General features: G+C 49.5%; 10 protein-coding genes and 1 non-coding gene across 11 annotated transcripts; 3 read left to right on the top strand and 8 right to left on the bottom strand.

Moving 5' to 3' along the window:
* Positions 1-1970: 1970 nt before the first annotated feature.
* Aspvir_010155 (uncharacterized protein) lies at positions 1971-3431 on the top strand (the record flags this gene model as incomplete). The annotated part of the gene is made up of 1 exon (XM_043273288.1): positions 1971-3431. The coding sequence occupies one exon, from the start codon at positions 1971-1973 to the stop codon at positions 3429-3431; it is 1461 nt and encodes a 486-aa protein (XP_043129223.1).
* A 406-nt stretch (positions 3432-3837) lies between these two features.
* Positions 3838-5546, bottom strand: Aspvir_010154 (putative hexose transporter; the record flags this gene model as incomplete). Its single annotated transcript, XM_043273287.1, has 4 exons — positions 3838-4207; positions 4256-4675; positions 4711-4883; positions 4944-5546. 4 exons carry the CDS (start codon positions 5544-5546, stop codon positions 3838-3840), a joined length of 1566 nt encoding a protein of 521 aa, XP_043129222.1.
* Positions 5547-6237: 691 nt separating this feature from the next.
* Aspvir_010153 (putative xylosidase/arabinosidase) lies at positions 6238-7533 on the bottom strand (the record flags this gene model as incomplete). The annotated part of the gene is made up of 3 exons (XM_043273286.1): positions 6238-6527; positions 6628-7369; positions 7420-7533. The coding sequence occupies 3 exons, from the start codon at positions 7531-7533 to the stop codon at positions 6238-6240; spliced, it is 1146 nt and encodes a 381-aa protein (XP_043129221.1).
* Positions 7534-8740: 1207 nt separating this feature from the next.
* Aspvir_010152 (uncharacterized protein) lies at positions 8741-9163 on the top strand (the record flags this gene model as incomplete). The annotated part of the gene is made up of 1 exon (XM_043273285.1): positions 8741-9163. One exon carries the CDS (start codon positions 8741-8743, stop codon positions 9161-9163), a length of 423 nt encoding a protein of 140 aa, XP_043129220.1.
* A 707-nt stretch (positions 9164-9870) lies between these two features.
* Aspvir_010151 (uncharacterized protein) lies at positions 9871-11361 on the top strand (the record flags this gene model as incomplete). Its single annotated transcript, XM_043273284.1, has 3 exons — positions 9871-9940; positions 10536-11189; positions 11255-11361. The coding sequence occupies 3 exons, from the start codon at positions 9871-9873 to the stop codon at positions 11359-11361; spliced, it is 831 nt and encodes a 276-aa protein (XP_043129219.1).
* Positions 11362-11943: 582 nt separating this feature from the next.
* On the bottom strand, positions 11944-12945 carry Aspvir_010150 (metallophosphoesterase family protein; the record flags this gene model as incomplete). Its single annotated transcript, XM_043273283.1, has 1 exon — positions 11944-12945. The coding sequence occupies one exon, from the start codon at positions 12943-12945 to the stop codon at positions 11944-11946; it is 1002 nt and encodes a 333-aa protein (XP_043129218.1).
* A 440-nt stretch (positions 12946-13385) lies between these two features.
* Positions 13386-13982, bottom strand: Aspvir_010149 (uncharacterized protein; the record flags this gene model as incomplete). The annotated part of the gene is made up of 1 exon (XM_043273282.1): positions 13386-13982. The coding sequence occupies one exon, from the start codon at positions 13980-13982 to the stop codon at positions 13386-13388; it is 597 nt and encodes a 198-aa protein (XP_043129217.1).
* A 2944-nt stretch (positions 13983-16926) lies between these two features.
* On the bottom strand, positions 16927-17967 carry Aspvir_010148 (uncharacterized protein; the record flags this gene model as incomplete). Its single annotated transcript, XM_043273281.1, has 3 exons — positions 16927-17140; positions 17197-17733; positions 17786-17967. The coding sequence occupies 3 exons, from the start codon at positions 17965-17967 to the stop codon at positions 16927-16929; spliced, it is 933 nt and encodes a 310-aa protein (XP_043129216.1).
* An 85-nt stretch (positions 17968-18052) lies between these two features.
* Positions 18053-18531, bottom strand: Aspvir_010147 (uncharacterized protein; the record flags this gene model as incomplete). Its single annotated transcript, XM_043273280.1, has 2 exons — positions 18053-18457; positions 18520-18531. 2 exons carry the CDS (start codon positions 18529-18531, stop codon positions 18053-18055), a joined length of 417 nt encoding a protein of 138 aa, XP_043129215.1.
* A 548-nt stretch (positions 18532-19079) lies between these two features.
* Aspvir_r0025 lies at positions 19080-19199 on the bottom strand. The gene has a single exon (XR_006253214.1). It is a non-coding gene; the product is annotated as a 5S ribosomal RNA (ribosomal RNA).
* A 349-nt stretch (positions 19200-19548) lies between these two features.
* Aspvir_010146 (uncharacterized protein) lies at positions 19549-21422 on the bottom strand (the record flags this gene model as incomplete). The annotated part of the gene is made up of 2 exons (XM_043273279.1): positions 19549-20794; positions 20854-21422. The coding sequence occupies 2 exons, from the start codon at positions 21420-21422 to the stop codon at positions 19549-19551; spliced, it is 1815 nt and encodes a 604-aa protein (XP_043129214.1).
* Positions 21423-21965: the final 543 nt, after the last annotated feature.

Genomic DNA, 21965 nt, shown 5'->3' with positions numbered 1-21965 from the left:
GCATGGGTTTGAAAGCTCTACAGACCCTTTAGTTATGAATCCCGCTTGGGTGCAACTGCGACAATAGAATGTCCTGCGTAGAGGATGTCCCATTGGTTGAGATTAATATTACTGTTGCGCCTCATCTGGATACCTGGGCTTTCCTAGTGTTCCACATTACAATTGCTAGCTTGGGTATCTTGCGAGAGCGCTGTGAGGCTTCTGTGTGGCTCAGCTGATGGAGTGGTGTAGGGTTCTTGGCCCCGCGGTAGGTATCGCATAAAAGAGAGTATCATGGAGTAGATTGACTGATAAAATGAATGAAAACCAGAAATACAAATCTAAGCATCAACAAGGATGGGGGTTGGGTATCCTTTGCAGCACACACTAAGAGCTCAGTTGCCGTGTCTGGAGTTATCTATATCGGATGAGGGAAGCAAGGATTCACTTGCTGGAATATTAGGGAGGGATATCATTGCATATCTCTATAACATCACCTTACTCCCCATATTTGGTAGACAAACGCAGATGAAGCGTTCTCAGACTGTATTTACCTTGCCCTTAACCAAACCTAGCAAGTGTTACTAGGTCTTCTGGACAGAGGAGGGTTACATGTCTCTATATAGTGGATATTAGGACTTTTGTGTTTTGTCCTTGTGAAATATCTCCTATCTCAGCAGCCGTCTTCTATACCTATTCAAATCATTTCACTATTTTCCAGGGTGCTATAGATGTCGCACGCGGTATAAACACTGATAGAACCTAAACCTCTATATTATTGCGCCACAATATTAGTTTTGAGTTGTTCTCGGACACTCAGCTCGTTTGCTTTCGATATACAGGATGTTTCCGGATTTGATGTTACTTCATGTCCTCAGACAACCATATGGACGAAGGAAATGAACCCCTGGGGAGTTGAGTCCGGCTCAATCTCAACGCACGAGATTATCATTACCCCTCTTATTGCCTGCAGGAGTATAGGTTCAAAGTGGTCTCCCTCGTTAGGATGAGCACCATTTTCTAACATCCGATTCGCTCGTTCTTGGTCGGTGAAGCCTATACTCCAATGAAGCGATGCTCGATTACCTTCAAACGCCTCTTTGCCTGGACGAGTCGACAGACTCTGAAGAATCCTCTGGGTACTGGGGGCTGTACTTCCTGCGACATCATCAGACTGGGGCCTATCGTTATTTCTTACCATACTTGAGCGTCTGACTGATGACCCTCTGCGTTCTCAGCCGTCCAGAACCTCTCAGTCGTCTGAATGTACCGTCCTGGTACCTGAGCGACGATGCAGTCCTACGGAGAGGCGCACGCTTTCCAGTTGCCCTTGGTGGTTGGCTATCCGTCACCTTATAGCAGCAGCTGATACTGGGAGTCCCGATCAACTGAGGAAGAGATTAAGGTTTGATCGATACGAACAGTTTGGCCATTGAGGGTCCTTGGAGGTCCAGCTGAAAATGCGAGTTTCTGCCGCGGCAGCCGTGTGATTTGCTCTGTTAGGCGTGAAGAAAAGAAACCATACATCCAGTTATTCGAGGCAATACAACCCGACGTGTGCAATTAAATTCATGGCTACTTCGGATATTTGCTTACTTGTTACTGGACAACCGTGCCAAACCTCGTCGAAGAGTTCGACCTGTCGACAAAATTGCACCTGCGGACCTGGATATAGGCCTCTGGCTGAAGTTTGACATGCCCAGAAAATGGTCAGATATGCGATTCTCAGGCAGCCACATGTTGATGACAGGTTTTCTGTTCCTTTGTCTTACCCACAGGTAGTCGATTATGAGGAGTGCTGGTACGGCTTACAACAAGGTCAGAGGATGACTTCCACAATATAAAAGCGCTCAAACTTCACCTCCAGATCGTCACCTGGACCAAAGCACAGCGAGGCCTTCAATCCGAAGTTTAAAACTCACATTTGAATTTCCAATAGTTAGTGCTCTTATAATCGGAATTGGACGATATTAGCTACTTTTCTTTGAACCATGGCGGCCACGGTCCTTGATCTCGAAAACTGGATGAAGTACCTGGATCCCAGCACCCCTGTGATCGATTCCTACATCGCCTGCAGCCACGATGCGTCGGCCTATAGATTCGAAGGAGGCGACAATGGATTACATGAGTTTGTTGGCAGTATCTGCCAAATCTCGGATTACACCGGCCAGCTCCGGGCCGGGTCTCGGTGGTTTGATATGCGGATCACCCGCGACGGGAGTACCCTGGTCATGAAGCATGGTTCCATCTCGTTCCAACCCTTCGAGACAGTCCTTCGTCAAATCAGGGGCTTCGCTGACTCCCATAAATCCGAGTTTCTTTTCCTCGACCTCGACCTCGACCATGGTGATGGGATCGCAGGTGACGTTCTGGCCATGTTGATCAACGTCCTAGGAGACGGCAAAGAAGATGCATTTGCAACCGCGCACGTCGGCCCTGACGGCAAAATGTACAACACGGATCTCACCTGGGCCAAGCTCCGGCAGGACGGGAAGCAATACATTATCATCTGGGGCGAAGACCAGAAGGTCGACGGTGAGATGAAATACTACGACAGCGGCAAGCTCTGGGCTCCACAAGCCAGAAACATTCGTGATAACTGGGTGGATGACTACGAAAATAAATCGCCAGAGGAGATTGTGGCTTGGCTCGACGAGGCGCTGGGTCTGTGGAAGAAGGAGAGGCTTTGGATAACCCAGCTCATCAACACACCGAAACGGTCCTACTTGCCTGGTCATCACCCCAGTGACTGCGATCAGAGAGCAGCGCCGATCTTCAATAAATGGCTCACCAAATTCAAACCCGGTGATAAGTTGGGTATCGTCAAGCGCGACTTTGTCAATGAAGGATGGAATGAAGCCGGCATCTCCTACGTTATCCGTTTGAATAAATTTGCTCAGAGCCCTGAGATCCCTCTGGGTCCAACCATCAACTATTTGAGCTATATTCGGCTCAGGGCACCGGATGGGCGTTACCTCGCCGTGGACACCAAGCCACCAGGCAACACAAATCTCAGCCTAGTGACCCTGGTGAACGGGCGAGCGGATAATACTCGTTTTCTGATCCGGGAGTATCGGAAGGATTCAACCTGGGAATGGCCGTTCACCGGCAATCTGAACGCCGACTCTTGCGGCGCCAACGGCAATGTCCGCCTTGTTCATGTCGACAGCAAGTTTGGCGACGATACTGTGGTGTCCTGCGCGAAGAATTCCGGAGGATTTATGTACTGGGGTGTAGGCTGGGGTCCAGCAGATGACTGGGAGACGTTCCTTCCATACAATCCTTCCAACCCCGAAAGCAGCTTTGCGATCCACGAAGGCAGTACTATTGTCCTTCGCACTCTGTGGCACATGTACTGGAAGGCTGGCCAAGATGAAAATGACTATACGAGACTCTATGCAAGCACCGGAGCCATCGAAGATGCCACGCGGTTTGTGGTCGAGAAGGCATGAAGATTGGAAGCAGATGCCAACCGTTTAAGCGCAGTGCGATATGTCTGAGTTTGGAGTCTTTCTTTTATGCCGTCTCCATATTCAGTTGAGATTCTTGACCAAGTATTTACTCTTATGCTCCTAATTCAACCACGCCATGCTCTTCTTCCTTTATCTATATTAAGCTTCTCCTTCCTACGTGCTTTGTAGACAGGTTCTTGTTTACCACGATAATGTAGTTGGAAATCCTCCAGTAGATGCCGAACAGTTTTTAAGCCTCGAACGAGGCCTTGAACCTGAAAGAGACAATGTGCAGATAAATTGCAGACGAAGGTATACTGAGTCCGCGTGCAGGGTGTATCCGTATAACTGATGGTCATGACCCTGACCAGTTCCATCCATGACCAATATGACCCTGTTCAACAACCTACTCTTTCCCTTCAATGCGAACGGTGGTCGTACCCTTGTCGCCTGATGCTATTATGGCCTTCTCCTTCAAGTCTGCAGCGGCAACTTGACCGACATCTACGGTGTCCTCGCCGTCAAAGTACTTCGCAATTTCCTCCATAGCGGTGTATCGGGTTTCAATGAGGAAGCAGTAAATCACGACCACTTCGAATCCCAAAAACACACAGTACACAATGTAGTACTTCCAAGCCAAGGCGTCAAGGGCGATGGCATTGATGTACTGATTGAAGAAGAGAGCAGCGGTAACGCAAAAGTTGAGCCAGGTGAAGCCCTTGGCACGGAGGCCGTAAGGGAGGATCTCCGTTGTATAATTCGCCATAAGGCCGGACCTATCCATTCGTCAATGAGGGTGCAGAGGATGCCAGAAGCGTACTCACTTGATATCATAGAAGACCCCATACAGGAATGTGAGGAACACAAACGCATAGCCGAGAGCTTTGTTTGGTGCAATCTCATACCGCGCTGATACAATGGTCCAGGCGTTGAAGACGACCAATGTACCAATTGTCGAGACCAGATAAACAGGTCGTCGTCCGAGAATGTCGATGAAAAAAGCAAAGACAAAATTGGTGACCAAGCCTTCGGTTTTCATGCCTGCATTGATACCCAGCTGAGTCTGCGCGTCTTTGATACCGACGCTATCCATGACATATTTGAGGTAGTAAGAGATAAGACCATTCCCATTCCATTGACTGAAGAGACCAAAAGCCGTAATCAAAGCGATCCGCTTGCGATTTCCCTTGGACCTCAAAAGTCTGCCCAGCCAGTGTGGCCAATTTCCTTGTCCAGAGCGATAGCTGCTTTGATTTCCGAGTACTCAAGCTGCACAAACTCGTCATTGTGATCACCCTCGGCATGATACTTCACCAGGATCTCCAGAGCCTCTTCGTGTCGTCCTTTGTTCATCAGCCAACGCGGGCTCTCGGGCATCCACCAAATGCCGGCAATGATGACTATGGTGCAGATGGCTTGTAGTAAGCTCGGCAACCGCCATGACCAGTCACTCTATGAGAGTGTTCCATTAGCATATAAGATCCGTATCCCAAACCATCGCGCAAAACTTACCGAGATCTGTAGAGTTCCAAGAGTCACCCAGCTGGCTATGAATGCTCCCCGAATGATACGACGCTCCGCTGGAGTGACAAGGATGGCCCGATCTTGGGGATGAGCGATCTCGGCAATCAAAAGAGGCGCGCTTCCCAGAACGATACAGTCTCCAAAGCCCAGGATAATGCGGGCAGCGACAAACATGCCGAAATTCCTGGCACCGGACTGCAGGCCGACTGCGAGCAACATAATCAGACAACCAATGACCAACCCGATCTTTCGGCCTGCCCAGTCGATCAGGTATGGGACGATGAACAGACCGATTAAAGAGCCGAGACTCATAGAGGCATTGAAGAGTCCGAGGATGGAGCCACGGGGATGGTTGAAGTAATTCTGCCAATATGACAGGGTCTGAAGTCCATTCATCATCGAGCCATCGAAGCCATTTGCCGTATTGGTGAGAATCAGGATGACAATGAAAATGTAAAGTGTGCGCATGTTCCGTCGCTTCCACCAGGGAAGTCGAGCAAACTCCCTGCCTGCAAAAAAGAAATGTCCTTTTGGAGGCTTTACGGGGAGCACCCTTTGATTCTGCTTTGGGGGTCGAAGTCGGAAGCCCATGTTGGAGGATTGAGATGGCAAATTAGTTGTTCACTCGATAGGCAGTCATACGGTATGAAAGAAGAATGGCCCGACTCAACAAGCCTGGGCATGGCCTCTTGTATAGCATCGGGAGCATCATATAACGGCTTTGTTCAGAATACCATCAATTGGCCGGTTATACAGCTAGGTACATTCAGCCGGGATCAACCCCGCATTTTGGAGATCAACCATATCCTGATACCCACGGGGAATTAGACAGCAATCTAGATGAATTATTATCAGAGAAAGATGGACAGGATTCTGTTGGCAATACGAAGTAGCTCCTGGGATCTCCACCGGAAGAATACTCCGTCCAGCTTGAATGGGAGATAGCCGGCAAGTGAAAAGCGCTCCTTGAGCCGATGCCCAGAGCCTAAGGATCTCCAAGAGACGCCAATACAATGAACTTCCATAAAGGTTTCTGGGCAGACAGTTAACAGGACGGTCCAACCAACCAGTTGTTCCCTGAGAATAGGCTGAATTCGCATTGTCTCATTTTGATCCTTGCGACTGTTCGAAAAGCCTGGCATGCAACCAAAGCCAGTGCCATGCTCCAGAGCGCAAAAATAACGAAGACATAGGTGGACGTGACTCTGGGATTTGCCTGGGATAAATTGATGTATTCAACTCATAGGCTAATTGAGGTCTTGATATACAGTCGCCATATCATCTAGCAAATAGTGAGATTCCTAAACTGAACCGCAGTATCTGTTGCCTCTGCCACCGCAAAGACGCCAATTACCGGGCCTGTAAAATCGGGGCCGGTTAGATCCAGAGTGTCAATCGTCGATACGCACGTCCAATTCGGCTGAGCAGCGTCTGCAACGGTGTAAAACAGCCGATACTCCTGCTCCGTATATTGCATTCGAAACGCAATTGACTTGGGTCGATCAAGTGTCTGCCGCTCCTGTCGATAAATCTCCTTTGGCCTGTTGATTACCTCAACAACGATAGCAAGCTCTGCGGCGTCATAGTATATTCGGAGGAAGCGATTCTCGTCCTTGTAGCAGGCCATTCCTCTCCACAGTACTACACCCGTCTAATTGACGCTGTCTCTTACCGATAAAGCTAGGACTGAGCTCAGGATGTGACAGATCGGCGGTTGAGGCAGTCAGCGTCAGATGGTCAAGAGTACTGCTGGACAGGGTGTAATTGCTTGGATCGGCATCGCGAATGTAGACGTAATCGATGGCGGGGTCGGCAATGAGCGTTTTCTCCTCGTCGCTGCCTAGAAGGCCACTAGGCGTTAGTTTGACCTGCTCAAGGGAGAGCCAGTCTCCATCCCAGCTCCCTCGAGTCAGAAACGTTTCCCGGCCCATGATATAGCGACCATTCCTATCCTTCCGCACGCCAAGACAGGTACACCACCATTGGCCCCTGTCGTCCCGAAAAACATCGTAGTGACCGGTGTACTGGATATAGTCATCGGTGGTTCGTGCTGTAAGTATCGGATTGTGGGGACACCCTTCGTGTGGACCCCAGAGGTTTGTTGATCGCGCCATGGTCACCATATGCCCTTCATGAGTTCCCCCTTCTGCGATGACCAGATAATAATAACCTTTCCGCTTATACAGGTGTGGGCCCTCGGGGTAGATACCTCCGGTACCGCGCCATATCGTTCTCTCCTCTGAGAGCTTTCCGCCGGAGCTGAGATCGAGCTCGAACATGTTGATCGGGGTGGAAGGGCCGGCTGCGGCGGATCCCTGAATGTATGTTTTGCCGTCGTCATCAAAGAAGACGCTGGGGTCGATACCATCGAATTCGAAATAGACTGGATCGCTCCAGTTGTCGGCCCAGATATCCTTGGTTGAAATGATGAGTTCTGCCTGGAGTCGCCGGTGGCTGTACGAACGACATTGGTGCATATGACATAAAAGGTGCCGTCATCGTATCGGATCGTGGGCGCATATAAGCCCCCGGTGGCCACAAGGACTTCACCGATCTCGGGCAATGGGTGTAATTCCATCTTCGATTTGGACAGACTAAGTTGAGATTGGCGATTAATAGCATTTCCTGGTGTTGCATTAGTTTTGCACTGGTTATTCCATGCCTGTAAGGACACAAACCTATATGTCGCCAGGAAATGAGGTCCTGGGAGGCATAGATGGGCAGACCAGGACATAGATGGAAGCTGGAGTTGATGAGAAAAAACCATCCGTCTACTTTGACGACGGACGGATCTGGTGCGAAACCCGGTATGATGGGATTGATTGGCGACATGACAATCTAAAACAGTACTGGGAAAGGACATGAAACCTATAGCAGAAACCAAAGTGATGGGTAACAGGACCATTTATTATATAGGCGGGGTCCGGCTAAAGTCATTCGAGTCGCCCTGTAGAATTCAGCTTACAGCCAGAATGACATAAGTACTTGCGCTGTTTCTCTGTAAGGAGTCTCATGCAAGTTATTCTCGTCTGTTTTTACTTTAACCAGGCTTCCTCCTACCGCTTCCACATCGCTATCTTTGATATCGACAACATGTCACTCAATGTGTGCATGCATCTCCTGTCCGGTGATTGACACATAACATCCTTCAACTCGTCAAGGCTCAGGATGTCCGGATCAATAGTCACGAGATAGGCCTGCAGTTGCTTCAAAAGGTCTTTATTCCTGCAACCAATGATCATGCAGTTGGTTGATATCGCTTGCTTGTCTTAGATGGCCATGGAAGTCATTAAACGCCCCAATTTGATAATATCTGTGAAGAGAATGGTATTATCCCAATCTGCATGTTTGCTTATTTATCTCATCTATTGCAACCTTTAGACATTGGGTGTTTTGGTCCTCTGAAGCGTGCATATAGTGGTTTAATTGAAGCGCGGTCTCAATTAGCCGTCCGCTATATTGAGAATTTGGATTTTTAAAAGGCCAATCCCAGCGCCTACAGCAGCGCTTTCACCTCTTGGAATATTTAAAATGGCTCTGCAACAGCTGGAATAGTCCCTTTTAATCCGCAATATATAACAACACTCTTGCAGGTCCACAGACACGTCGGATGACCAGGCAACTACGTTAGGGACACTATGACTAATGTACTGCTAGGCAACGATCAGCCACAGTCACAGTACTGTAGTATCTGATGATCTGACAAGATCGGCTGCTGAAGATCAACGAACTTTTTGAAACCACCACCCATCTCAGTGTACAGCAGAACCTCGGGATCTTTCAGCATGGCTTCTGAAATTGTGAACTCCGCATGGAAAGTGATTCCCATGTTCGAGTCCCGTTCGATTCCTCTCACGGTCGAATTCTACACCAAGACGCTGGGATTTGAGCTTGCAAGCGTCAAACCCGAGGACAATGAATCTGAGCTATATTTCTGCTCCATGTTCATTGGCAAGAAGGCGGATGCGAACTTTTATTTCTCGAAAGTGGCCCCTGAACAATTCAAGTCATCTCACGCGATGATCGGTCTGGGGACTCGCGAGCTAGACGATTACTACGTCTATTTAAAAAGTCAAAGCGGAGTGGAATTTTCCGAGGACATCGAAGACAAGCCTTGGGGCTTCCGACAATTTACAATCAAGGACACCGACGGAAATCTGCTCACGTTTTTCAAATTTCTGGAAGGGGGAAACCCAGGCGACGAATAATTCTGGAGCTAGATGAGGACCAGGCTACGTACGTATTTCCCTCTATTGCTGGGCTTGCTATGTTCTAAATACCTCAAAGGCACCCAAAGGCGATGTCTCGGCCAAAGAACTAGTCGGCCGCATCAAAGCCTACCATTCTAGGGCTCTTTAATTGCCTGAAAGTTCTTGATCTGGTAGGAAGCCACTGGGGATTATGTTCACTATTCAGAATGGAATATATGTTTTGAAATTTCCCATTTTTCATAGTAAGCACGAATTTTGGCCCTGGCTACCCCTCGCGGTGCTGAGGGAGCTATTCAATAAACGATTTGAGAAGATATCATCGGTTCAACCTCTAGAAATACGAGAGAGGAAGATACCATCGTGAGTATACGCTGGTGGTATCTGATAGTGTTGGCCCCGTTGAAATGTAGACACTTGCACTGGTATCACACCTAGTGGCGACGAATCAGTATTATACGGTCACCTAATGAGTTCGCATGAGGATTAGTGCCATGTTGTTAACCCTGTCTCCGACGACAGGCCAAGCCAAAATCCACACAAACGGCCACCGATAGGATGAGCCGAATTCCTCTTCTGACTGTCAGCATGCAATGCAATTTCAGAGAAAAGACCGAGGAGTCTACCTACAGACAGGCACAAGCGACCCAGACTGCGTTCCACGCCGCCCACTCATTTGCCTCGTCCACCGCAGGAGGGGGCTCATAATGGAAAGAGGACGAGTATCAATTAAGAAACGCAGCTGGGACCAGAAGAAAAAGGCCAATGAGATCCAGGGTTAGTTGTCCTCCGCCAGACAAGCGTGAGATAGAGCGGTTCCTGTTAAGCAGGACCCCAACTTCTAGCGCATCAGCGAAGAGAGCCCAGCCAGCCTAGTGAAAGTTGTTAGATTCGTGCTTGTGGTAGGGGTAGGAAGGATGAGTACAGACGGCCGCATAAGCTGCTGGGTATGTTGTATGGTACATCTCAGTCAAACGAGCAAGAAAGACGAGGAAGACAATATTGATGAGAATGCCTGCTGTGCGCAATACCATGTGCACGACGGCTGATGGAGAAGGATATCTTGGTCGTTGCGGCATTTCTTTGGTGTTTTGGTGTGTCTTGCAAGACATCCCCTTTTCGACTCGGGGTTTCCGCTAGATATACACGAAAAAAGCTAGGTAGATATTAAGATCCTATTCCTGGGGAATAAATGACAATACTCCCTTGGCACCCTTGGCGGTCGTGTCCGAACGGCGACCCTGGTCTACTCGGATACGCGATGTAACCGAGGCCTAGATATAGCTTCTTTCCAACAGTTCGCTTCGAGACTAGGACTTTCAATTGGAGATGGTGTCAAATTAACTGATTAAGTTGCATGGATTGTATGCAGGGACTAATGACCATGCATTGGGTCCCCCAAAAGACGGGGCCTACCCGCCGTTCACACTTCGCCAGTGGAACGAGGTCTTCGATATCTTCGCAAAGCTCAACAACAAGTGCCCACACCTGGATGGCGACCTCACAGACATGACAATGAATGAACTGAAGGGGTGTGTTCTGGTTATCGTTGACAGCAAGGCAGGCCGACAGATCGACGGCATCTACCTGGCCGACCCTCACTTCTCCCGCCATGATGGATACTCTTTCACCAGCGAGCCCGGGACCATGAATAGGGAACAGATTGCTGATATGCGAAAAGGCCGCAACATCCGTGAAGGGAGCGGCAAGGAGCAGTTCTGGGTTCTGTCCTGGACGCTTACTCCTGATTTTGGTACAATGTCAAGTATGTCGACGAGGGGACTGGCGACATCATACAGTTATGACTCCATCTTTTGGAACGCATACTATGAGTTCACGCCCTTTTCGTTCCCCAACGTACTCTATATGGACGCTATAGGATTTGCAGAAGGGATTGCGTCTAAGGGGCAGGATGATCTATGGAAGGCAAGCAACGGCGAATTGACTGCTATGGCCATGGCTGTGAACCTAGCCATTGTGAGCAAGAATTGTTATGTGGGCGGGGGATCAATTTGGCCAGGGGAGGGTTTGTCTCATTAGTATCACTTCTTGATCTCTGAACCATAGCTGTAATATGTGACAATAATATAGACCGCTCGAGTCCCGTCGGCGATTGCCCGTATGACACTCTCGGAGCCACATCCTCATTCACCGATAATATGCTCAACTTCGTTTTCAAGCCTCAAAATGAAGACTAATAGGTGTATTAGGTATAACAATTTGTAGTTGGTGGAAAAAGCTAAGCCTTTTCATGACACCGGGTTGCTGTTCTTTGTCCCAGTCATCAAGGCTGCAAACGTGCAGCGCTTATTTGGGAGTTCTAGATCCCAGCCTTGGCGCCTCTAGTGTAGAATTCTTGAGCTGTTGATCATGCTTCAGCTCATCTCTATTCACATTACTAGAGAGATAAGGCAGTCTGCTTTCTTCTTGCCTTCTGTTGCCTCCACCTCTGTTTAAAGTTGCCTCATCAGCTCGTCCCTCAGAGACTGAGGAATTGGCTGTACATTCAGAACCTAGAATCTGGTTCTCTTTTACAGTGAGTCGCAAGCAACATCCATTATATTAATATTGGTGCATCCTTTCAGCGCCTCTAATCACATCAAGATGCATTTTACACAGTTCAAGTCACTACTCCGTGAGTTACAGAGTGAAAAAGGAACACTAGTCACTATCTACTCATACAATTATAGCCAGCACAATTTCAATATATACTCACAAAGTGCCCCAGAGCGCGGTCCAATATACCGTTTATACAACCACTGTCTTGTCGCTTTCTTCCACTATACCGTTGGGGCTACAGGCTCATCAGCACATTCGACTTGAATAATTTGATGCTCAATTTCCCTGTCGGAAGCCGTAATCACAAGCGCGCTTAAACGATGGCCGTATAAACACGCTGAATCCAGTCCGATCGTATACCTGCCCAGTTGCAAGCGACGCTTTGCATCGTGACCAAATATCACAGTGGTCTTGGATTCTAGCTTCTCTTGCCATCGGTCCCATTGCATAGCCCAGCCTTCTTCCCCGGGAGTTTCAGCAGGAGCGAATTCGCTCTCGTCACCCGGTGTGCGGTCGAGAGACCGCAAATGCATGATAGCGTGTGGATCCTGCGCTTCAAGTGGGATACCAGGAACGAGGCCCGCATGTACAACAATTAAAGTATCGCCGAAGGAGGATGTCAAGTTAGGAGGTAGCTTGACGCGCAAGATCAACGGCAAAGCGGCAAGCCAGTCGAGATGGCGGGTTGAAAGTGCCAATGCTGTAGTATACGTTGCTGCGCTATGTTTCATACCAGCGCTGGTTGTAGTAGATGCGTCTTCGTCAGGGATCTCAAAATCTTGGACAGTATCCGCAGGCACGTCGGCTTCAGGACTTTCTGGTAGGGCCCGACTGCCCGTCAAGCCTCCAGATTGTAGTAGACTGTCCCTTGTGGCTTTGATCTCCGCGGCCGCATTAAGAACTGCATTGTCATGGTTGCCTCTCACTGCGCTGGCGCCCAGCTTGATAGCCAGATCGACAACACCAGGGTTATCGGGCCCTTTATTGACTAGATCGCCAGCTAGTATTAGATGATCCCCTTTGCATTTGTCGAAGCCAACTTTGTCTAGGAGAGCCTCCAGGGACTTTCTCATCCCATGCACATCGCCTACAATGACCAAGCGTCTGCTGGCAGGGCCATTTTCGGAAGATGATGGGACCGACGGCGGAACGAGACTGATCGGTAGCTCCGAAATAAATGTTGTGATTGGAAATATCTCGTCGTCGGCTTTTGTAGGGGTCATTTTTTCAGCACGATTTCGGAAGTATGAAGGAGTAGTCCTGGTCCCATGGTTCAGGCCCGGGCTTGAGAGATGTGAGCAGTGAGCTCACTCGTCAGGCAGCAGGCTTCACTTCACAGCTCTAGAGGCAGTGAGCGAATGACATGTACGGCGGACTATAGTCTATAGCTACGAGCCTATGATGTGGACTTTTGGTCTTTTTATAAAGTAGGGATATCGATCCCATAATATCAAATGAGAAAGAACCATCCGCCTACTTCCACGACAGATGGATCCGGTGCGAAACCCGCTATGGTGATGTAAAAATTAAAACAGTGCTGGGGAAAGACAAGAGACCTATATCAGAAACCAAAGTCATGAGTGACCAGGACCATTATTATTGACAGTAGACTATGCATGTTACAGGCGGGCTCCGGCTAAAGTCCTTAGTAGCCCCGCAGAATTCAGCTTGTAGCCATAACGACATGAATATTTGCGACGTTTCCCTGCAAGGAGCCTATTTCCATCTGTTTTGGTGACGTCAACCAAGCTCCTCCTACCACTTCCACAGCAGCTTCTTTGATGCCAATCAGCATGTCTTTCAATGTCTGCATGCGTCTCCCGTCCGGTGTTGGACACATAATGGCCTTCAACTCATCAAGGCCCAAGACGTCTGCATCAGTGTCCATGTATACTTTCTTAAAGTTTCTCTCTTTCAGCAGGATGACCAGACTTTTGCCTCGCATATTCTCCAGTTCCTGGCATCCTATGATCACAATCCTTTGCGACGTGATACACACGCTCTCCAGTGGGTCAAGGTTGCGTACGCCGATCAGAAACACATGGTCCAATTGCAGCGGTCTCGACAAGGTCGTAGCCACGAAATTTCCTGGTGAGTCTCGTACCCCGATGGTAGCAGGCGAGAATTGGTTATCTTTTCGACCATTCCAACAGGTCTCGGAGCACCACGTATATATCTCATGCTTTGGTCGGCGAGGTAGATGGGTGTTCAGATCCGCATGCGCATTGATCAACAGGACTGCCGTCTCCTGGCCGTACATGGACGAGCATCGAGGCCGAGAGTGCCGTAGTTGCGAATCAGGTGATTGTCGTTGTCCTCTGAACCATCTGTGCTTGCTGCGACACTTTGTCAAGGACGCACACTAATATAGTAAAAGTCTTTTGCGGAAATTCTTGGATCATCCACCGCGAGCGGAAAACAGATTGAGAGCTGTGGTAGATCTTGTCGTCATCTCCAGAGCCTTCCCACTGGGGTAATGAAGTACAAGGAGTGAGCTGCTCATTTTTCAAGAGGCTTCTTGTTGCAAGATGAATGGGAACGTGGATGGCATAGCACCTTTTATTTTTGTAACGGTCGGCAAGGGGTGACTCGTTTCCATTACACTTCCATTGCCTTCGATCATCGATGAGACATACGAGTTGGCGTCAACCATACCTCTGGACCTTGCCTTTGTGGACGGATATCGCAAAGTCATCATACTGTCGCCTTCTTTGTCTGACAACCTTATCTCTCGCAGTTTTGCGGCGGTTGCGCGCCATCATGTGCTACCGAGTCGGTGACAGGTTCAATCGAAACACGATGGCCGGAATGTGCACTCGGCGACGTGAGCCTGGCGGAGTCGTTCGTCCATCCGTGGGGATTGATTCTCTTGGCGGACATGGGCACTTTGTTTCAGGTGGCGAGCGCGGTCAATTGGTGGTCTTGGGTCTTTAAGCATCGTTTAAAACAAAACGCCAGCACGAGGGGTCGATTCGAAGGGAAGTTGAAACCGCTCCACATGTTGTTTCTTGATTGACAATCGATCTGGATTCAGCCTGCTTACTTCTATGCTTTGGATACGAACGCTTGCGCTGAATGCTTCCGGTAGCCATGATAGGATCGATGATTTTCGGAAAATGTGCCAGCACCAGGGAGATTGGATGAACCGGCTCGCACTCGGGCTGCTGAAGAGACCATGCGTTGAGGGGTAATCTCAATATCAAGCACCTAGTGACGAACCAAGAGAATATAAATCATTAGACAGAGCCCGAAGAAGTTTGGAACACATATACTGGGTAGGTGAAAACAAACCAAGCTACTCAACCCAGGCCCTTGCTAGCAATAGACCATGCAAACCGGGAATGCGTGTGACCATTCTCTTTCGCTGTATCAGCCCAACCCGGAGCGTTTTTCCTTTTTTTTTTTTTCCTTGCGGTCGGGCAATGTAGTCAAAGCTCATCAGAATTTGGTACTGTCAGAGCTGGAGGTCAATGGCTGTTGAGAGCGAAATCACACAATCCACATTTTTTCCCTCGGTGGTCTTTTCATGACGAGAAATCAAGTAACCGACAAGCTTACTCGCGTTGGCAGGGTTTCGTCTTGAGATACCATACAGTTCCTAGATACAACGCATCTCGCAGTGATTGAAGAGACGTCGTTCAGGTTTGGCTGGTTCCTGGGCTCGGGACGGCCCCGGAGAATATAAGGAAGCCATGACATGAATGGCTTTGTTGTTGAAGAACGATTGAGCGTTCATGTTGTTCTGAAAAAAAGGAGAAGATTGACACGTAAGGGCTGAGCACAGGAAATGCTCGATGCATCCTTGGATGGTGAAAGATAGATGGAAACACCTCGGGATGACATGTTCAATAGCCGGAGTATCAGACCTTGCAGCAGATTGAATTGAATGAGCCAGCATTTTGTCAGGCCGTGGAGCAAAGTGCAAAACACGAGGGTCGTTCAGCTTTGCTTGCGAATATCATGTCTCGTGTGATATTACATAGAACATAAGAGGCCGTAGTCTTCCGCGGAAAGGTCCGACATATTGGTCTTGATTGAGAATCGGCGCCATAGACTCAAGAGAGACGTGGCACGATGGGTTTCCCGAATGGTTTGGTTGATCAGAGTCCCACGGAAACAAGTCAGGCTGCATGTAGATGAGTGACTTCTCGACACGGGATGGAGTAGCTTTGAACACGTCGAGTCTTGGGACCTCAGACATGATGGAGTAAATATGACACGGATGGTTGACAATGCGAAACCACGGGTCTCATGAATGAAAAGAGACATGATAGAATGACTTGCCCAACGGTTCTGGCTGGATGTAGTCTCCTGGAATTGAGCGTGGATGGCAGAGTCGGTGAGCGCCGAATGTACGTGGGCGCTTTGTAGAGATGGAATAGCCTTGCACCACGTCGAACGATGGAATCACCGACATGATGAAAGTAATATGACACAAAATTTGATCGAGCTGTATTGAGTCTCGGATGAGTGGAGGTGGTCCGCAAGTAGGTTATTGAGTTCTCGGTAAGGCTTATAGAGCCTTGCGACCTCGAGTTGTCGAGGACTTCAGACACAATGGAAGAGATATGACACGAGTGATTGGCAATGAAAAGCCAGGTCTCACGAATGTGATAAGCATTGAGAAATGTGAGACTGCAAGCCTGGGTAAGAGCAGAGGCATGGCTTGGTTGGAATTGGGTTCATATTGGGTCGTTCACGTTGGTTTCGCCTTTCGCAGAAGTGGATTTGTCGCTGGAAAGCTTCAGCGAGGAGGAGGATAAAGCGAAAGGTTACTGATCCCCGACACCGTAGCGTGTAGACGCACATGGGTGTGAACAAGTCGGGGTCCCCGAAGGGGATGGAGGAATCCGTCATAGCGGCAGACCTAACCGGGTGAAGGAGCCGTCCTAAAGTCGGGCCTCGAGACTTCAACAGGGTCAAACGGTCATCGAATGGCGAGATTTCCCCATGTCAATAGCTGTGTCAAGGCTAGAGTTTGGTAACGCGGTTTGCTTTCCGCTAGACGGTGGTAGGTCCTTTGGGTGTGTCAGGCCACAAAGGGCGACTCCCAAACTCCACGGATGGAGTGAGCCCCTACCGGGTTCCGGTATTTTCTTCCCGGCACCCTCAAGGCACCTGGCCAGGTCAACAGGCACAGGCGAGACCTTTTAACGACGTGTCCAAGGTCGTCCGCAAACCGACTTTCGACGTCCATCCAACAATCAAGGCGGGGCTCCCACGCTTCCGGTCAATGGGCCGAAGTTGAGAATATTGCCCTTGTTGACGCTGATGAGGGCTTTACAATTGTCACAGGGGTCCCACAGGCTCCCCCAGATCCTCCCAGACAGTCGATCATCGTAGGCAGGAGCAGTGTGTAGGTAGCGGCTCCATAGCGCTAACCCATGCACTTTCGCTGCCTCTTCTTCGGTTTTACCCCTGTCATTTATTAGTAAAGGTTTCTGGGAATAGCAATAGCGGGGGATGGCACAAACATCAGAAGTTTGCGGACAGGATATGTCTCCGCACAACGGCCAAACGGCCTGCCCCACTTTCGGCCTCGAGCTCGGATGGTAGGAGTCCAAGCTTGTGACCAATTGGTCAGCTGCAGTAATGGAGACCTGATGATCCCATACCGAGCCCTGTCCAACACGGCAAGCCAGGATCCCATCCTGCTATCAGTCGCAAAACCGCCTCTAGAGGCTCCAAGATGGAACTCTCCGTCTTCGGTCCAACTGCACTGAAACACACTCGGGCAACTGAGTCTTTCTTGCCTGATCAGCTTTGAGCACCACTGTCCGTAGACAGCGGTCAGCGGCAGGTAGAAATTCCTCTTAGTTGCTGTTGTGGGAGCTCGACCTAAAGTGCTCATAAAGAGCCCCAAGAGGTCCGGAAGGGCCCAGTATTCCACCCCATCATACGTCGACTTTGTAAGCCGCAATCGCGACATGGCCGAGGGCCAGTTGGGATGACGGTTCCGGTCGATGTTCTGGGGTGGCGGTGGGACGAGGTAGTCAGTGCCATCGGGGCGGCTTTTCTCAAAGTTAGCTATCTCTGAATCTGCTTGCTTGACTAGCGGCATACCGGAGGCGGGTGATATCCGCATGTATCAACAGCAGGTTGGCGACATTCTGAGGGGGGACTCCGTATGCACCGGGGTTGCTGGTGATATCCGCTAAAAGCGCGATAATATCGCTCCAGCTCAAGGTGTACGCCTGTCGAAAATCAACACGGCCGTTCAGCCACGAAAGCAACTGTTCAGCCATAGTAAATTACTCCAGGATGATGCCGCCTACAATCCTCTACAAGGCTACGTTGGACAACAAATGCTGCGAACGATTTGAATTGCTCTCACTTCTCCGAAGTGGAAGGAACGTCTGTACTGGAAGGAACGGACGGGGCTTGCCCTTCAGCAACCATTTCCTCCTCCCAGGGCTCCTCATCCACAACCACCGGCCGAACCAACTTCTTCCTCAGACCCTTGTCCCCCTTCGTGGCAAGAACGCGCAGAATCTCCGGCCAGGTCCTGGGCCTGGTGATCTCGGCGATGTGATCAATCATCAGATCACCCCAGTAAAAACGGCCCTCCGATGTGATTATGTATCCCATATCCCCAGTATCGGGGGTCGTCATCAACAGAGGTTTGGGATCCTTTATCCCATGGCGTCGGGCCCGCTGGGCCTCTGCAGAGTCGTAGACGAAAAACCCTTCGAAGAGCGCGGGGTCGTTGGTCCAGCCTTTTGGGATGTCTTCGACCTAGATACCTATTGATTAGACGACTCAACGTTGTAGTATCTGGGTTGTGGACTATGGTTTACTGGTGTTTCCATGATGAGATCGAAGCCGTTCTTGAAGAGAGTAGAAACTGATGCAGACGCTGAGAAATTAGCTCTTGTCTAGATAACTAAGGTTAGGACGGGAGTTATCATACGAAAAACTATCTTAAACGTTGCTTTAAAGTGATTTCAGTTATTGTGTTGTTGTATTGATGAAAAGAAAGAGAAGTTTGTTACATATTCTGATTCTAGTGTGGTCAATCTAGTTGTGTCAGTAATAGGTAACGAGTGAATGCTGACAAAATCACTTGACGGGCCTAAATTTAGTAGGATTCCAAACTTAATATGGAAGCAGATAGTATGCCAAAGAAGCTTAGAAAAAACATTCACTTTCTTTAAAGCCGTCCCAGATTACAGAAAGGCGATGAGCATCCTTGTCAGTGTCCAGGTCGAATATCGCACAACTATCCAGCTATTGCCGTTCCCGGAGGTATACAGAGGTACCATCGCGCTTTCCGTGGAGGACATCGGCAATGTCGCCTGACATACCTCCTCAACGACACAGTTCCTTCTTCGACTGGGACCAAAAAAATACCTGCAAAAACATACGACAGCCGGGATTCGCTGGTGGTCACCCACCCAACTACTAACCGGCCGGCGTGTGGCTTAAGTACGGCTGAGCGGACGGGAAGCCCTGTTTTCCACACCCTATGGTCGTATGTGCTGGAATATGAAGCTTTGAAAATTATATCCGAAGATCACGGACGAGATATAGGAGCTGGCGTCGAAGTATGCTGTTGAATCTTAAGATCTACAATCTAGTGGAAGCACAGTAACCAAATCGGGAGACTGAAACCCTTGAGCAGATAGTTCCCCGTCTTCTTTCCTCTCCCTAGTCTTGAATTCTTGATACTTCCGTTGAAATGCACAGTGCCATGGCCATACCCTGTCGTTGGATTTTGGACTAACGCGTATAAGAGAAGATAGAAGGGGCCGGTCGTGACCTCAGCGTCATGGTTCGGAATCTTGACGCATCAACTGTACTGCACCATTCCAACCTACCACATCTGATCAATTGGGACGCCAGCTCTGGACGATCCAACCCCCTTCCGCTGCCTTTGCAAACCCAATCCGCGGTCCTGGCTCACCATGCCTCTCCTCAAACATATCCTCTACCTCGTTCACAGGTCTTGCCATGCGTACTTCAAACAGCGCCGCTACTAACGCAGGGATACTCAGACGCGCCTGTGCCTCTCCTGTATTGCCCCGAACCGCTATCAGAGCTACAGTGGCGAGTATAATGCCCAGCAACACAAGCAGCAGATTCGCGGCAACCAGGGCGAACAGTGGCGCTTTGGGAACGCGCGCAACAAGAATCTGTTCGCGCACTTGGGACGCCAAAGCGGCGCGCGGCTCGAATGCGCCTGACGCAACTCCCAAGGCGGTTTGACTATATGCTAGCGCAAACTGATCTGCGATGTCTTGTGCGGAGTTGCCCAGCCCTGCGATGCTAGCAGCCTGAATGAGGTTTGGGTTCCCGACGCCTGTGTGGCGCTGTGTGCCTTGCACGATAAGCGTCGTAGAACGGTTAGAGTTGCTAGACTTCCAGTTCTTAATGGTGCCGTTGACGGAAGAGTATTTGACGTCGTAGACGGTGGATGTGCAGCCCACTGCCACGATAGTAGCGCCGCCGTGTCCGCCGGACAGAACCTCCGGATCGTTCTGCAGAGCTGCCGGGCGTGCATTGCGCATATTCGCTAGGATCATGGCGGAGTAGTAATAGGGGTTGCCAATCAAGGTTTTATCCGTGTTATTGTTGGAGCCAGTTGAGTCTGTGAAGTAGGCCATGGTGACGGAGTTGGACGCGCCCACGGCTGTGTTGACGGTTCCTTGGAACGCAAATGGGCAGTTGTAGGTTGTGCCAACTCCAAAGACATCGTTGGGGCTCGCGCACTGGGAGGTCATGGGAGAACATTGCGAGTGTATAGCATATGTTGAGACGGTGTAGTCGAGAAGCGATAGGCGAGAGGTTTGCGGGCTCGCGATGTATGCGTACTGATCCCGACCCACAGAGTAAATTTGGATTGTCATCGTATCTGAAATGTTGGAGAGCACTTTCATCGGGTCGGGGTTAAGTAGGACATCGCCCGAGGCAGGGTTGTTGAGGTTACAGCTAAGGAGAGTGCTGTCTACGTTTGTGCAATTCTGGTACAGGCCGAACCCAAGACCCGAGGCGTCGGAGTTTGCCTTCACTTGGATGAAGTTGACGGTTTTGGTAGTGAAGTGAAGCCAGGTGTCGGTGACTAGGACAACAGTGCTATTTCCTTGTTAATCTAGCAACTCGGTAGTATTTCTAGAGACTGAAAAAACACGCACCTTAAGACAATGCCGAGGATCAATACGGTCGTCAGACTTTTTATCGCTCTCACCTGGCGCTCGCGCCTTCCTCTCCAGCCAAAAGAATACATCAACCAGCTCCAAAGGGCAGAGAATGAGCCGCTCGAAATCATGCGGACAATCAATGAGAGCTGAAAAGGTGTTGGCAGCTGCGCCACCTTATGATTTTCCGAGGCCGTCAACAGACCCTTCGCAACGGGGTAGGACACCAGAGCGACACCGAAGCCAACTAATATTGGAGCGATAGTGCTAGACCACGAGGCAACAGTGGTGAATGTGGTTGCACTTATTCGGACAAAATAGACGCTTGGATCATTCTGGTTGGAGTCAAATGCTAGATCACCAGAGGTAAAGTCGTTCTGTATGATGCGATAATGGAAGACCAAGCCGAGCAGAAGGCCTGAGAAGATTAACATTGGCAATGTCATAACAGCGAACGCGATGAGAATCTCCTGGATGCGCCCCTGCATCTTCTTGGCCCCTCCATCGGGAGCTGGAGGTACAGTTGAGTATACTCCGCTCTTGTCCATATCTTCAGAGGTGGCCATCTTGGTGTGAGGAGGAAGTATGAAGTCTAACTATCGCAGTTCAAGACACCATTTGATGGCAATTAGGGGTATTTGTGTAAAGTGATTGCCAAGAGTGCGGCTGAGGAAAACAAGGTGCTCGCCAAATGTTGTCGTGATAGGAAACGCCCCCCTAGACGCCACCAGAGCCTAGCCCATAGAGACCCCCGTCTCAACACTCTCCAAATGATGCATTGCCTTCAGGATTACAGGACCCTGCAGATCACGAGATGGCCTGACTGCGTGACCATGATAAGGTTTCTTTTGGTTTGAGGTACCTTATTGGTGGTAGGCAGACTGCCAGGGGAGGTGCGGATAAGCGATTGGCTCTGATGATTTGCAAAGAAGTTCTTGAAGGGCTGAAATATGTTCATACAATTCTCAAATCACATATGGATTGCTGGAGTTCAGCAATATTCTTATTACTCGGCAAGGCGAAGTCAAACTCAGTATGTCCTCTACGGGTATATTCAATCACATGTCATCGCTCGTAGCAAATATTGGCAAATCTTTACCATTGGAGCA

Source organism: Aspergillus viridinutans, assembly GCF_018404265.1.
Source record: "Aspergillus viridinutans IFM 47045 DNA, scaffold_9, whole genome shotgun sequence".
Taxonomy (NCBI): Eukaryota; Fungi; Ascomycota; class Eurotiomycetes; order Eurotiales; family Aspergillaceae; genus Aspergillus; species Aspergillus viridinutans.
This window is presented reverse-complemented; position numbering and strand designations above follow the sequence as displayed.